The sequence below is a fragment of the Solea senegalensis genome, linkage group LG10 (assembly GCF_019176455.1).
Source record: "Solea senegalensis isolate Sse05_10M linkage group LG10, IFAPA_SoseM_1, whole genome shotgun sequence".
Lineage (NCBI taxonomy): Eukaryota > Metazoa > Chordata > Actinopteri > Pleuronectiformes > Soleidae > Solea > Solea senegalensis.
Window position 1 is genome coordinate 433,735 of NC_058030.1, and position 14,988 is coordinate 448,722.

Genomic DNA, 14,988 nt, shown 5'->3' on the forward strand with positions numbered 1-14,988 from the left:
AGCCATCTCTGTCTCCATGCTCACATCCAGGTCTTTGAGCTTGGCTGCCCACCGGGTCTCACAGACCTCCTGCTTGAAGGTCTGTTCACGACCTTCAAGCAGGTTCATGCAGTCCAGATAGGACTTGCTGTGTGCTGGCCTCTTCTTCATTTCTCTCTTGAGATCTCTCTGGAGCTGGTTCTCACTCTGCTGCAGCTGAGCGACTTGCTCTCTCAGGGCCTGGTTCTCCTCCTTCAATGACTGGAAGGAGTCTTTCTTTGTCTCCACCAGGAGAGACCAGGAGGTGGTGATCTGGTGATCTGCTCTTCTTCTCTGGAGGATAAGTGTGCTCTGGTCAAGCAACTGAGAAAAGGGTCTGAAGAGAAAGTGCTAGCACTGGCTTTATATAGCAGTCCCTCATGATGCATTAGAGGACATGTTGATCATGTGACACACCATATATGGTAAAACGTGGCAATTATATAGACATGCCTGTTGTTGTTTTAACGTTTAATGGATTCAAACACAAATCCATTATTAGTGTACTATTGGTGAAAAAGAAGTGCTGAATCAGCACTAAACTGTTAAAATGTCGGACACGGGTGGGTTTAGACGACGTGTCCGTGTGAACTTTATCTGTGACGAGAAATGAAAACGAAGCGGATAAGTATCAGACGTTTTCCTTTCTTCTTCTTGTCTGTGGCGACTGGTTTGTGTCTTCCGCCATCTAGCGGAGCGGAGGCGTCATTTTGTCTCGCTGTCTCCGGTGTCTCGGCTCTGCCCCCGGTTCTGTTTAAGGTATTTAAAATGATAACGTTAACCTTTTTAAATACAAATTAAACGTCTTTTGAGATTATAGTCGTATGTACTCACACAGATAAAGTATTTAAAACTAATCAATCACGGGCAGGTGAATTGTAAAATGGAACCTGTGAACGCTCATGAACACAAACACTTTTCTTAATGAGTTAATGTTTGTGACTGTGGTTTTACAACTGTAGTTAAATAACTGTTCATGCAGCCGGAAATGGCGTCGGTTGTTCAATTTGAAAAATAACGGTTAACCGCCCACACACACACACACACACAAAGGCCCATATTTAAGCAAGCTCACAACTTTTCTTTACTATTTTTAAAACAAAGCGTATACATAAGGTAATATGTAGATGTGGGGCTGTTAATTTACCTAAATCCATACAGGCAAAAACCAAACATCTTTATCAGTCACTTGTAAAAACAAAATCTTGAGCATTGGGTCCTAATTTAAGGCAATTTACAAATCTAAATGTCGCCCTTTAATGTGAAATATCTCCATATACAGTAAACATGACGTTATTATTTATTTGTATGTGTTATTATGCCTGGAAATAGGATCAATTGGTAACCTTGCATGTTAAACTGGGTTCACGGTCTTTCAGTGCATTTCTCCTAAAGCCTTCAACACTGGGACTCTTTAAGAAATGAATGTTTATAATTATAATTGGTTTGACCACACAGAAAAAAATTAAAAGTTCTACAACAGAAATAAATTGCAAAGTTGTTGAAATTAAAGGGAAAAATTGGTTTTATTATTAAAAGTTTCCCTAAAGTATACCTTTACAAAGAAAATACAGTATTATTTCCTGTGAGCTGCCTGCACATGGGCATGTTTTGGTTGCTAGGCAACATATTCAGCCTGCTGCTCTGCCATCCCTCTAATGATCCATCAGTAAATGAATTAGTGAAGTTTTTTGTTATTTACACCGAGGTCATTGTGCTCCAGATACATTTATTTCAATCAAGTCAAGTCTGGAAAATAAATATTCTTCCACCTGTTTCATATAAAATAAAATGCAGTTTATCTCCTTGGACCAGGAAAGATAAATGAATTCTTTCTTAATTGTGAAGCACATGCTTTAAGTTGTCCAGGGGGAAAAAAAACACTTTACCAGCAATTACCAGCACCCTAATTCAATCAATTTTCATATAATACTTTTATATAAAAATATTAGTGGGTTATATGAAGTGGTGAAAAACCACACTTGAGTAAAACAACAAGAAAGTCACCGGAAAACGACTTTGGTGGAAGTTAAAGTCTACTATGTCGTCTACTATAACAATTCCACTTAAGGAGTAGATCATTATTTACTGTCCCAGAGTATACAAATGTATTTGTTAGTAGATTAGCTTAAATTTTGAAATTAGTAGTATTGTAATATTGTATGAGTTAGTATTCATATTTTGAGAAATTGCTTTAAATTGCTCAATCCATTCAGATTTGTGTGCCAGTTGTGTGTGTGTTACACACTTGTATTTGTGAAACCTGTGTGTGTGTGTGTGTGTGTTAAGAGGGCTCCATATAAAGCAGCTGCTTCTGTCTCCTGGTGACACTGAGGAGAGGAGCCAACATAAACATCAGTGGTGAGTTTGAATTATTGTTATTATTATTATCACCGGACCAACCATGATGATCACAGAAAAGTCATAAAGCTGCATAGTATTTATGTTGTGTTTTATTGTAAGAAAATACAATGATTAATGACATTTGAGTAATTTTTATCTGTAACAAGGGACGAGCAGAGAAGTGTCTGTTTCAAGGTAAATCAGGTTTTTGTTGAATCGTGAGAATCCAGGAGGAGACGCAGCTTAAATATGATCAATGTTATTATAAATATGCCTTAATAACTAAAAAGTGAGTTGGTAAAAACATCCTGTGATACTAAGTGGTTGCTGTTTTTTAATAAGTGGGGTTGTTTTCCCTCCTGTAAGTCACATTTATTATTTTTGTATTTATTTTCTGTGTGTGAAAACTACAGCGTCACTGATGTTACTTAGACAGTTAATTTTCAAGGTAAACAAACGGTTACATATCTACTGCAATCTTGAGACTTACTGTATGTACCAGTCATCGGTGGCATTGTGATACAAAGCCTACAGAGGGTGCTGAAAGACAAGAATTGGTCCTCAACATGTTCCAGAAAAGGTGAAAAATTTAGCCTGTGTTTTGTGGAATAAATGTTGGGACTAAAATTAAGAACTGTATACATAAAATAATGTAATCAGATCAAACTGGTCTGGAATCAGAATCTGGCTCAGGACTGAGGAGAACTGAGGCAACATCAACACAGCATATGGGAGTTGGATTCTTTTACATGATTCCAGATCCAAAGATTAAGTTTCCCTGACAAGAGTGAAGCTCTGTGATTGGCTGAAAACCTGGGAGTCGTTGTTCTATTCTGCTTTCTGTGGTTCAGATTTTACTCACGAGAGTGTTTGGTCCATAAAATGTTGAAAAATGTTTATCAGTGTTTCCCAAACCTCAAAAAAATGATGATGTCCTCAAATGTCTTATGTTTTCCTTGTCAAATGGAGCAATGGAACTGGAAAACATTTAAGAAGCTGGGAAAAAAATGGAAGGCTTGTTTTAATTACAAAAAAAAAGTACATTTGACAATTGATTTAATAATCGATTAATCGTTGCAGCCCTGAACAATCTGCAAAAGTGAATGCTCAGAAAAATCACATGTTCTGTTGCTGGACAAACATATCAGTTATTGATTACTCTATCAATGTCACTGTGTGCTTTTATTTTGTAGGAAACATGGGACGAGCACCTGGACCAGACCTCAATGCCTCTGCTTGGCTCTGCCCCCGCGTCAACGCCTCCTGTCAGTCTCCGGTCAGGGCAGCGTGTCCATACAGCACTGCTCAGCTCGTCCTCATCGCCATGGTAACCACTTCCCTCAGCTTCATCACCATGCTGGGCAACACGCTGGTGATCCTGTCCATCAAGGTCAACCGCCAGCTCCGGACCGTGCACAACTACTTCCTGTTGAGTCTGGCGGTGGCCGACTTGATCGTCGGTCTGCTCTCCATGAACCTGTATACACTCTACCTCCTGTGCGGCCGCTGGCCTCTGGGGACAGCGCTCTGCGACATGTGGCTTGTTCTGGACTGCATGGTGGCCAGCGCGTCCGTCCTGAACCTGCTGATCATCAGTCTGGATCGGTACTTCTGCGTGACGCGACCGCTCAGCTACCCGGCACAGCGGACAGGCCGGATGGCCGGTCTGGTGATCGGGGCCGCCTGGCTCCTGTCCTTCGTCCTCTGGGCCCCCGCCATTCTGTGCTGGCAGGTGGTCGGGGGCAAGCGAGTCGTTCCCGATGGGGAATGTTACACACATTTGCTGGCCAGTCCCGCTGTCACTCTGGGGACGACGCTTCCTTCCTTTTACCTGCCTGCGTTTGTCATGATTGTCCTGTACAGCCGTCTGTCCGCCAGCAGCCGCAGCCGACTGAGCGCACTACGGTCAGAACAAGGGACACTCAGGACGTCCAGTCCGTCCATCAAAGACTTCCTTTTTAAAAGATGGAGCTGGGTGACCAGTGACACCGGCTCAGATGTGTCTCTGAACCAATCAGAGTCCAGCACTCCAAAGACCAGAAGGAACCACACGTCGTCCAGAAGTCCCGGAGACACATGCGAACGGTCTCCCCAACAGTGTCACACTCGGACCGTCAGTCGCCTCACCAGAGATGAAGACAAGGTGGAGAAGGACTCTTCGCCCTCCCTCCACAGGACGGCCTCGGCGGCGTTCTCAGCCTGTTCCAGCTTCAAGTCTCAGGAATCGAGGCGTCGCCGAGTGATGGCGAGGGAGAGGCGGGTCACAAAGACCATCCTGGCCATCCTGCTGGCCTTCATCCTCACTTGGACGCCCCACAACATCATGGCCGTCATCGCTGCCTTCTGTCACGTCTGTATCCCCAAGAGCCTGTGGACCACTGGCCGCTGGCTCTGTTACGTCAGCAGCACCATCAACCCCGGCTGCTACGCTCTGTGCAACGTCACCTTCAGGAGAACTTTCTGCAGCCTCCTGCGCTGCCGCAGCAGGAAGCTATGATGACCGCAGACTGGTAAAAAAAAAACACCTTTACTCATTTTCTGTCTCTGTCTATTTATGGTTGTTTTTGTCTTATAGTGGTTGTTTTTTTGTCTCTTTATGGTACACAATTGGTTGTTTTTGTCTCTTTGTGTCTCTGGTTGTTTTTGTCTCTTTGTCTTTTTCATTTATTCAAACATAATGTAAATAAATTCATTTAGAGGCTATGTGCTACACGTAGGTCATGACACGACAGTAGTCTCTGAAATCTCAGCCTTATTAACCTGAATATTTATTTTTATCACACAAATAATCAGACAAGACTCTTCACCAAACAATGTACAGGTTGTTTTTCAGATCAAATATATATATGTGTGTGTGTATATATATATATATATATATATATATATATATATATATATATTTATATAGACATACACATATATATGTGTATATATATATATACATATATGTGTATATATATATATACATATATATGTATATATATATACATATATATATTTATTTATATAGACATACACATATATATGTGTATATATATGTATATATACACACATATATATGTGTATATATATATATACATATATATATTTATTTATATAGACATACACATATATATATGTATATATATATATATATATATATATATATATATATATGTATATATACATATATATATATATATACATATATATATATATATATATATATATATATATATATATATATATATATATATATATATATGTATATATATATATATGGATCTTTGCCATTATAGATCAATCGTTGTTTTATACATATTTTCAACATGATGATTCTAAACCATAGTCACATGATGTTAATTTCACATCAGCTAAAGTGTAAAGCTTAAGTGCTGTTAGAACAAACTATCACCTACGAGAGTTTTCTACAATTAGTCCAAATAAACACACAAGAAAGAAAGAAAAGAACAAGAACGGGAAATTAAAGGGGTCAAAGAGAAGGTGGTTGGTTTGTGGCGGAGGAGGAGGAGTCTCTCGGTTTTTGTGTTTGATGAAGGAGGGAAGACGATTGATCAGCTGGAGGATGAAGAGTCTTCCTGTCGTCTCCTTTTTTAAAGGCTTAGTCCAACCTCCTGCCCCCTGAGGACAGAAAAAGATAAACAATAATGATCAATCAATCAATAAATATGTAAAAAAAGACAAGATAAGATTTGAAAACAGTGTCAAATATTTGGGACTTTTATCCACATGACTATCATTGTTAGAGGCAAAGGAAGCAGTGACACTTTTAATTTAATCTTTAATATGAATGTAGTATTTAAAAATGTATTAATAACCTGGAACTTAAAGTGTGTTTGTGTTGCAGAAGGTCTTTGTTACTGGAACTAAAAACACTGACTTTCATCCTCTGTATTATTGAATTAAAACACTTCCAGCTTTTACACGAGGAAGAAATGATTTTAGCCACTGAACAAAATCTACACGTTATCTCAAGGTTCGAGAAGCTTTTTCCTGAGTGGAAACTGAGGTTTGTGTCACTCTGTGTCACTCTCTCTGTTTGCAGGAGCTTCATGGACGGTCGTCAGCGCCTCCCTGTGGCCTCACCCTCTCTGGCAACAGTTGGACTAAACCTCTCTTTTCTCCTTTTCCAATATTGATTTGTTGAATATATTTATTTTCTTCTTTGTAAATAAATGACCTGTTTTAGTGCCAAAATTGTGTCTCTTTGTCTCTGAGCTCTGACTCAAGTCGTGCAAGAGGTATCATCGTATCATGTCAGAGGTCGTCAAATGTCACAGAGGAGTAAATGTTAGTATCATCCATATAAAGTTATAAAAACAAGGTAAAAACCTGTCTTATCCTCTGTAACTGACTGTTGTCCTCTGTATTTAACCTTTACCCTCTATTGTCCCCCTGTCCTCTGTCTAACATTTTTTCTGACTCTTCCATGTTTTAGTTCTGTCCTCATTTGCCGTCTGTCTCATGTCCTCTGTTTGACTCTTGTCTTCTGTATGTGTCTCATGTGAGTTTTTTCCTCTGTGTTTGACTCCTGTCCTCTGAGTCTTGTCCCCCTGTCTCACCTTTGGGTCTCTTGGGTTTGTGGGAGCAGGGTTTGGACACGGTGACGGTGGGTTGACACTCAGCGTTGTACAGAGCTTTCTTCAGTGTCCCTGATCGGCTCTTGGTGTTGGTGACAGAGTCACATTCTCCCCACCGAGAGAACTTGTACTTGCAGTCGCCTGAAAGACACGGACAAGAACCAGGTCAGTGGACTGTCTGTCTCTGTTTGTGTCACATGACATGTTTTTTAACCAGCAGCTGAAAAAGCACTCGCAACTCAAAACTGTACTTTTATTATTTTCCACCAGGTGGAGCCATCACAATAACTTTATTTTAAATCATGTAAAGGAATACATGTTATAATATTAAGTTGGTGTGTGTGTGAGAGAGACATGTCTCTTAAAGGGATAGTTTTGTTTGTGTAATTGTGGTTATTTGAGATGACACAAGAACAAACAATAATAAAGGGCTCACTCTCCTGCATCATACTCCATAGAGAATGTCACAGACTGAGTGACACACAGCAGTAGAAGAGTAGCTCTCAGCTTCTGATGAGCCAAAAATGCATTTGGTCTGAGAGGTTGAGCGGTTTATAGTTATATAGTTTACACTCAGGAAAGTCTGGCTCAAGGTGAGCTAAAGTGACAAAAGGAGTCTTAAGATGCTAGACTTAAGTAGGCTTAAGTGACTCAAATCTGTTTTTTACTCACATCACTGTCGGCAGCACAGAGGACACTCATAACCCCATAGTACCACACTTCAAAAAACCTCAACTCTCCCTTTATATGTCTCTGCCATGTAATCAATGTCTCTCAGTCATGTTTGTCACGTGTGACGTGTCTCTTACTGATCTCCTTCCTCCAGTTGCAGGGGATCTTGCACTGAATCTTGCTGGTCTGCTCTTTACAGGTGGCCTCTCTCAGTCCGTCTCCACAGTCTCCTTCATCGGGGACACATTTCCCGTACACAGTCTCCGAGGCGGTGCACTGTAAGTGTTGCGGCCTTTCATGTTTACCTGGTGGAACACAGAGCTCCTGTCAGAGGACAACTCAACCGTGCCAGAGTCCTGTCTGACACACAGGTGACTGTGCTCTAGCAGCGGGGGACACCTGGTACCTCAAACACGTTTAAAAAAAACCTCCAAACTACCCCTTTAAAGCACCGCGTCACTGTGACACAGAAGTAAAACCTAGAAACGTCAAGATTTTCTATGGAGTTCTGCGGCGTCCTGTTTCTCTGCTTTGTCCTTAAATGGATGAGTTCTTAAATCAAAGTTAAACCCAATCAACTGAAACAATCAAACGTCTGCTGCTCGTGTTCTAAATGACCGTTAAATGAATGTCTGTGCGCGGAGGCTGACGACGACTCAACTGGTAAAAACACGTCCGACCCTCGTGCCTCCAGTGCATTCTGGGAAACCGTCTTTCATTGTGACTGTTGAACAACAGAGTCGTGTAAATAATAAACACACGTCATCATACTTTAGTTTACAGGTTCTTTTACTCTATGGATACTCCGCGAGACATATGGTCATATGTGCAGCTTCCAGCTTTGGTTGCTTAGTAACGATGGACATAACGGGAGCAGGAGTGTTTTTGTAGCTGCTGCATGTGAACGTCCCCTCAGTGTATCTTAGAAATGTGTTCACTGGAAGTTTGTGTCGCTTTGTAAACCGCTTCTTCTCCTCACACCAAAGTCCATGGATAGAACCAACAATTGTTACGTCAGAGATGTTTTCATCGTCTTCGGAGTTGAAATACGTTGTTGTGTGTTAAATTTCACCTCAGTGACACAAATTTAGCCACACGAGGCAGCAGTAGACCAGCAGCTCCTGTGTTAGGTAAAAATGCTGATTTTCTCTGTGGACTTTGGTGTGCGAGAGTGAGCCGTTACGCAAAAAAACTTAACTTAAATGAATCGTAAAGATATTTTAGACCAAAACAGGTGTAGATTCCTTGATGTTTTCAGTCAGAGCTAGACGACAGCATTTTAACTATGCAAAGAAAAGTTCAATTTCTACTCCAAATACTGTAAAGCCCTCTGCTCTGGCGCCATCATCAGGTCAACTTGCTGTCACTGCCACTTCCTGAAGGGTGGCACGCTAACAGGCTACAGCCCCCTGAGAATGTTAGTACCTTTGTGGGCTCTGCCCTTCTTGGCGTTGGCACCGAGTGTCAGGACCAGGAGCAGCAGCAGCGTCGCGGACAGTGAACGTCGCATCCTGTGGAGACAAAACAAGCCACGTTTAACGAGAGAGGGGACGTGACAAGGTAAAGACAGCTACCAACATATGTGTTTGTGTAGGTTAGTGACACATTTACACACTGACTGCACTCTTGAGGAGTGGCAGGCAGGCACAAGATCAGTAAAAACATGTTCACTGCTTAATGACACTGCTTGACAGCAACTGGAAACTGAGGCTTTGTTTCCCCTGCACCAAAGTCCATAGAGAAAATCAGCGTTTTAGCTTGTGGGCATAATTAATCGTCGATCGATTCATTGATCATTAAGATTTTTTTTTTGCCTATAAATGGTATAAAGAAAACACTGAAGTTATGAAATAACTCATGAATGGCGGCGGCGGATCTCCTGTGTGCTGTGATGTAAACTCAGGGATTTTGGTGCAGGGAGAGAAACTTGAGTTTCCAGACAGAACACAGTGGGATAAATGTCACATACATGTTCTTAAGGTATGGTAGATTTGAGCATACGTCGCAGTCTGGTGTTTGTGAGATGCACAACCACACGTCACAAAAACAAAGTGTTTTGACGCTCTTCTCCTGTTGGCCACGTCGCTCCGTGTTGTGGCTCCACCCAGTGGACCGGGAAGCACCAGATGGTGCAAATGTAGTCCACATAAAATCTGCCCCCTTTTCTTTCTGCGCGGCCCCCGCAGATTGGATAATCTGACAGTTGCAGCAGCAGCAGATTATGATGATGAAAGTAGGCTAATGTATTCAGATTGTTCCTTCTATCACTCATTTATTTCAGAATTGTAGTTCAGGCTCTTCACTTGGCCTCACAGGAGGAGACTCCACATGGAAACTCGTCTTGTGAAGTTTATTTTTATCATATCTCCAACTCTCTCTCGCTTGTGTTCTCTGTCGCTTTTCTCCGTCACCTTTTTCTTTTTGTGTTTGGAGATTGTTCGTGATTTTCTCTGTTTTTTTCTGTTCTTTTATTCTCTTTCCTTCGTCCTCCTGAAGCTTTATTTAAAAGAAAAAGGTAATAGTGCAGCGCCACGTTCAGGCCTGGCATACGTACTACAGCATTCAGAGTCATTTTGATTGGGTTTCTGTGTGGACAAAGACAGTTCCTGAAACATTTCATTCTGTTTCCATGTGTATGGATCCTAAATTACTCTCTCTCTTTGACTCATAATTTGCGAGGGGATAAAACATGTACAGTTTCCAGTTTGGATCCTTGTGTTTACTCTTTGAAAAGTAAGCACGAACAGATCAGTTAAAAGTCAAAGCTCCGCCCCCCTCTCTGTTGTTATTGTGCTCAGAAATGACAGACTCCTCTCTCAGGCCTCCATTAAAGCTGTGCTCCTCTTTCACATGTCAGCTGCCTGAGTAAATCCTGTTCTTCTCGCTCCTCCTGCGGCGCTTTATGACCAAAGAAGAGACTCTCAGCAGGCCTCCAGTCTCTCCTCCATCAATGAAGAGGAGGAGGAGGTGCAGGGGGAGGTGTGGACAGCGGGGAGGGGACGAGGGGGCCAAGCAGCATCTCAAAGAGCCCTTTAGATTTCCCCTCAAAAGAATCCTGATTCATTGGTCCAAAACAAAGCCTCCTCTAGCCTGGTTTCATTTCTCTAAAGACCAACACAGATTCCATGCCACATCTTAAGAGCTGACCCCCCCCACACGGCCCGGATCGCCCTCAATAGAAACTAATCTGCATAAGAAAATAAAGAAATCTTAGCGTGAAGAAAGAGGGGAGTGGGAGGCTCCTTCACTCCAAACACTTAGAGGAAGTTGTCTCTGAATCTCAGGGTTCAAACTCACATCCGGAGCCAAACATGAAACAGAATTTTACTCCTCCTGCAGAACTGATTTTACAAAAAAAACAAACAACAACAAAAAGAAACACTACTGTGGGTGAAGGTGTGGCCTGACTGCTGCCACCACCGCCACTGTTGCTGCTGCTGCTGTATAAATAAACTAAAGATACTTCAAATAAACTAAAGATGCGTCAAGTAAAGTAACCGACAAACAAAAGCAAACGTCAAATAAAGTAAACATCCACCTAAAGAAATGTTAAATCATATAAACTTCAAACTAAAAAAAAACATGCTACAGATATGTTAACATCAGAATAAAGATATGTTAACATTAAAGATATGTTAACATCAAAGTAAAGATACATTAACATCAAAGTAAAGATACATAACATCAAAGTAAAGATACGTTAACATCAGAGTTAAGATATGTTAACATTAGAGTAAAGATACGTTAATATCAAAGTAAAGATGTTAACATTAGATTAAAGACATGGTAACATCAGAGTTAAGATATGTTATCAGAGTAAAGATACGTTAACATCAAAGTAAAGATAGGTTATCAGAGTAAAGAAACATTAACATCAAAGTAAAGTTATGTTAACATCAAAGTAAAGATATGTTAACATTAGAGTAAAGATATGTCAACATCAGTTAACATCAAAGTAAAGATATGTTAACATCAAAGTAAAGATATGTTAACATCAGAGTAAAGATACGTTAACATCAAAGTAAAGATACGTTAACATCAAAGTAAAGATATGTTAACATTAGAGTAAAGATATGTCAACATCAGAGTAAAGATACATTAACATCAAAGTAAAGATATGCTATCATCAAAGTAAAGATATGTTAACATCAGAGTAAAGATACGTTAACATCAGAGTAAAGATATGTTAACATCAAAGTAAAGATAGGTTAACATCAAAATAAAGATACGTTAACATCAAAATAAAGATATGTTAACATTAGAGTAAAGATACGTTAACATCAGAGTAAAGATACGTTAACATCAAAGTAAAGATATGCTATCATCAAAGTAAAGATATGCTATCATCAAAGTAAAGATATGTTAACATCAGAGTAAAGATACGTTAACCATCAGTACTACACACACACACACACTTTACTGTATACAGTATGTACTATCTTGTGTATATATATTGTGAAGAAAGAGAGTAGTTGGACAAACTACACATGAATTAAGATTATTAAAACTAGTTTAAAAATGGACTTAAACAAAACCATTTTTTTAACTATTTGTTCCCACTGGAAGTTTTTTTAAAACTTTGTCCAACCATTTTCAGTGTACAAAAACACTGTTTTTACACTGCATGTGTAAAGATCTCTCTTTCAAATAAATGATCACATAACAGTCACACGTCATCAGTTTGTTCTTTTAAAATCTTCACACTGAGGGAGGTGAAATCACATTATTGTGTAGTTTATTTTTTAATTCTGTTCATCCTGATTCTGATTCATTCCCACAAATTAATCTTAACGTGTGTTTTAACTCCACAGCTAAATTAAATGATAAGTTTCCTACAGTAAATGTTAGGTTGATAAAAATAAAACAGACACTTACTTTGTCGAGCAATGAATCAAACTGAGGAAACGTCGTCTTCTGTCCCTGCTTCAGATGATGCTCCGCCTCCTCTCTCTCCCTCTCTCTCTCTCTCTCTCTCATACACACACACACACACTTGTTTTGTTATGGATTAAACCTTGTGATGTCATTATGAGGCTGTTTTCAGGAATGTCCCCAATGCAGTATGTGTGTGTTCAGTTGACTGATTATCCTTATGGGATCTCTATTCAATTGTATAAAGATTAAACTTTGAGGGCTAGTTTTTTGTTTTTCCTTCAGTGATAGTTCCTGGTGTTTTTTGTTTTTAGTACTTGCTCTGACGAGGTTTCAAGCAAGCTGAGCCAATACTAAAATGTGACGTCAACAGACTGCCGGACACTGATTGGTCAGAGAGTGTCGTCACTGAAGAGTCATGAGCTTGACGTCCGACACAAGAATCGAAGCCAACAATGTCCAACTGTAGCTCAGTTAAAAGACTTAAAAATCATACTTACAATCCCAAAATCTATTTAGAATCCCAAAATATTCTTATAATTCCAAAAAATCTATTTATAATTCCAAAATCCCCATAGAGAAAATCAGTAATTTCAACATCACAGCACACATGAGTTGTTGATCCACTGCCTCAATCACTAAATTGAATTGTGTTGTTTTGTTACTTCTGTGTTAGAAATCCTTTGTTCTGATTTACGTCAGTGACACAAAGTGACCACATGAGGCAGCAGAGGACCAGTAGATCCTGCGTCCCCCATGAGCTAAAATCACCGGTTTTCTCAGTGGAGTTTGGTGCAGTAGCGTATAAAAACTTCTCTCAGATAAAGCATTCAATGTTATTGTTAAGATAATTGTCGAATCATGGTTTTATGTCCCTGCCATTTTGTCTCTCTAAAAATATGTTATATAAGTTACCTTTTAGTTTTAGTTTTAGTTTTACATTCACATAGATTAAGGGTAAAGATAGATTATGGACACGTAGTAGTTACAGATTAAGTCTCCAGGATATGTTTCCGTGTGTGTGTGTGTGTTTGTGTGTGTGTGTTTGTGGTATGTGATCATACAGGTCTGGTGTGTGTGTGTGTGTGTGTGTGTGTGTGTGTGTGTGAACAAATATTTGCTCATAAAGTGGCTGCTGCCATCTGTGCATATGTGTGTGTGTGTGTGTGTGTGTGTGTGTAGAGCTGGTTTACAGTGTGTGTGTGTGTGTGTGTGTAGAGCTGGTTTACAGGTGTGTGTGTGTGTGTGTGTGTAGAACTGGTTTACAGGTGTGTGTGCATGGTTACACAGTGTCGTAGTGAAATGGCTCAAAGGTCAAATCTGTACCTGCTAACCTCGCAGGCGTCAGTGATCTGTTTATCTGTGTTAACTTCATATCAGAAGGTTTCGTTGTTTCCACAACCATCAGACTTTTAACACCTGGGCTAAGAGCAGGTGTTTAACTGAGTTTTAATTCAGGTTACTCAGGTGTGACTGAGTTTTACTGTGTTCTACTGCATTTACTGCGTTTTCAACTTGGTTCTACTGAGTGTTATCTTAGATTCACTGAGTTTTAAATAAGTTCTACTGAGATTTAACCTGGTTTTACTGTACCACTACTGCATTTTACTCAATGTTGTGTTAGTTGTACTGAGATTTAATTCAGTTCTACCCAGATATAACTTGGTTTAACAGTGTTCTACTGAGTTTTAACCAAGTTCTACCGAGTTATACAGTATTTTAGTTTTACTGAGGTTTAACTTGATTTATTGAGATTTAATTCAGTTGTACTGTGATTTAACCAAGTTCTACTGAGTGTTATCTTAGTTTTACTCACGTTTAACTTAGTATAACTGAGGTTCAGCTTAGTTTTACTGAGGTTTAATTTGGTTTTACTGAGGTTTAATTTAGTTTTACTGAGGTTTAACTTAGATTTATTGAGATTTAATTCAGTTCTACTGTGATTTAACCAAGTTCTACTGAGCGTTATATTAGTTTTACTCAGGTTTAACTTAGTTTTACTGAGGTTCAGCTTAGTTTTACTGAGGTTTAACCTGGTTTTACAGTGTTCTACTGTGTTTTTTGAAACACTGTGTTTTCTACCCAGTTTTGTCTTAGTTTTACTGAGGTTTAACTTAGTTTTAAATACGAGTTTAATCTTAGTTTCTTTACTCTGTTCTTGTGAGGTTAACCTAGTTTTAATCAGTTAATCAGTTGTTCTTCTGAGGGTTAACACAAGTTTAGCTGAGTTTAAACTTAGTTCTACAGAGGTTTCCCTTATGTTTCTGTTTTTAAACCAAGTTCTAACAGAGTAGTACTGAGATCAAAATGACTTCTACTTGTTTCTGTTTTGTGCTCTTTCAGGTCGTTCAGTGAATCAGGAGCAGAGTCCCTGATGGCTCAGTCATGCATGGCGACCATTGTTGCCGGCAGAGAGCAGGAGGTCACACTGCCGCTGTGTCCTCCTTCATGTCCTCTGTCCTCTCAGGATCTGTGTCCCTGCTGCTGCTGCTGCTCCCTGGTG

At 39.8% G+C, this 14,988-nt stretch overlaps 3 protein-coding genes across 5 annotated transcripts in view; 2 read left to right on the plus strand and 1 right to left on the minus strand.

Annotated features, from left to right (window-relative positions):
• chmp1a (charged multivesicular body protein 1A) overlaps positions 1-14,988 on the plus strand; it is a 385,704-nt gene that overhangs the window by 185,846 nt on the left and 184,870 nt on the right. The window lies entirely within an intron of this gene.
• On the plus strand, positions 398-6,517 carry chrm4b (cholinergic receptor, muscarinic 4b). Of its 2 annotated transcripts, XM_044035966.1 has the most exons (4): positions 398-777; positions 2,308-2,379; positions 3,555-4,871; positions 6,407-6,494. In XM_044035966.1, the coding sequence occupies exon 3, from the start codon at positions 3,560-3,562 to the stop codon at positions 4,856-4,858; it is 1,299 nt and encodes a 432-aa protein (XP_043891901.1). In that variant the 5' UTR covers positions 398-777; positions 2,308-2,379; positions 3,555-3,559; the 3' UTR covers positions 4,859-4,871; positions 6,407-6,494. The 2 variants fall into 2 exon arrangements, with proteins under 2 accessions (XP_043891901.1, XP_043891900.1); XM_044035965.1 differs by lacking the exons at positions 398-777; positions 2,308-2,379 and having other exon boundaries at positions 3,413-4,871; positions 6,407-6,517.
• mdkb (midkine b) lies at positions 5,607-9,123 on the minus strand. Its single transcript, XM_044035998.1, has 4 exons — positions 9,039-9,123; positions 7,751-7,918; positions 6,924-7,082; positions 5,607-5,982 (listed from the first exon to the last, which is right to left on the minus strand). The coding sequence occupies exons 1-4, from the start codon at positions 9,121-9,123 to the stop codon at positions 5,963-5,965; spliced, it is 432 nt and encodes a 143-aa protein (XP_043891933.1). The 3' UTR covers positions 5,607-5,962.

Bases quoted from the DNA above. Each gene is read 5' to 3' on its own strand.
- mdkb (XM_044035998.1), bottom strand. From the start codon at position 9,123: ATGCGACGTTCACTGTCCGCGACGCTGCTGCTGCTCCTGGTCCTGACA. The intron at 7,083-7,750 runs GTAAGAGACACG...CGTGTCTTTCAG, and splicing joins CAACTGGAGGAAGGAGATCA to GCGACTGCAAGTACAAGTTC. The intron at 5,983-6,923 runs GTGAGACAGGGG...TTCTGTCCTCAG, and splicing joins CAAACCCAAGAGACCCAAAG to GGGGCAGGAGGTTGGACTAA.
- chrm4b (XM_044035965.1), top strand. From the start codon at position 3,482: ATGTTCTGTTGCTGGACAAACATATCAGTTATTGATTACTCTATCAAT.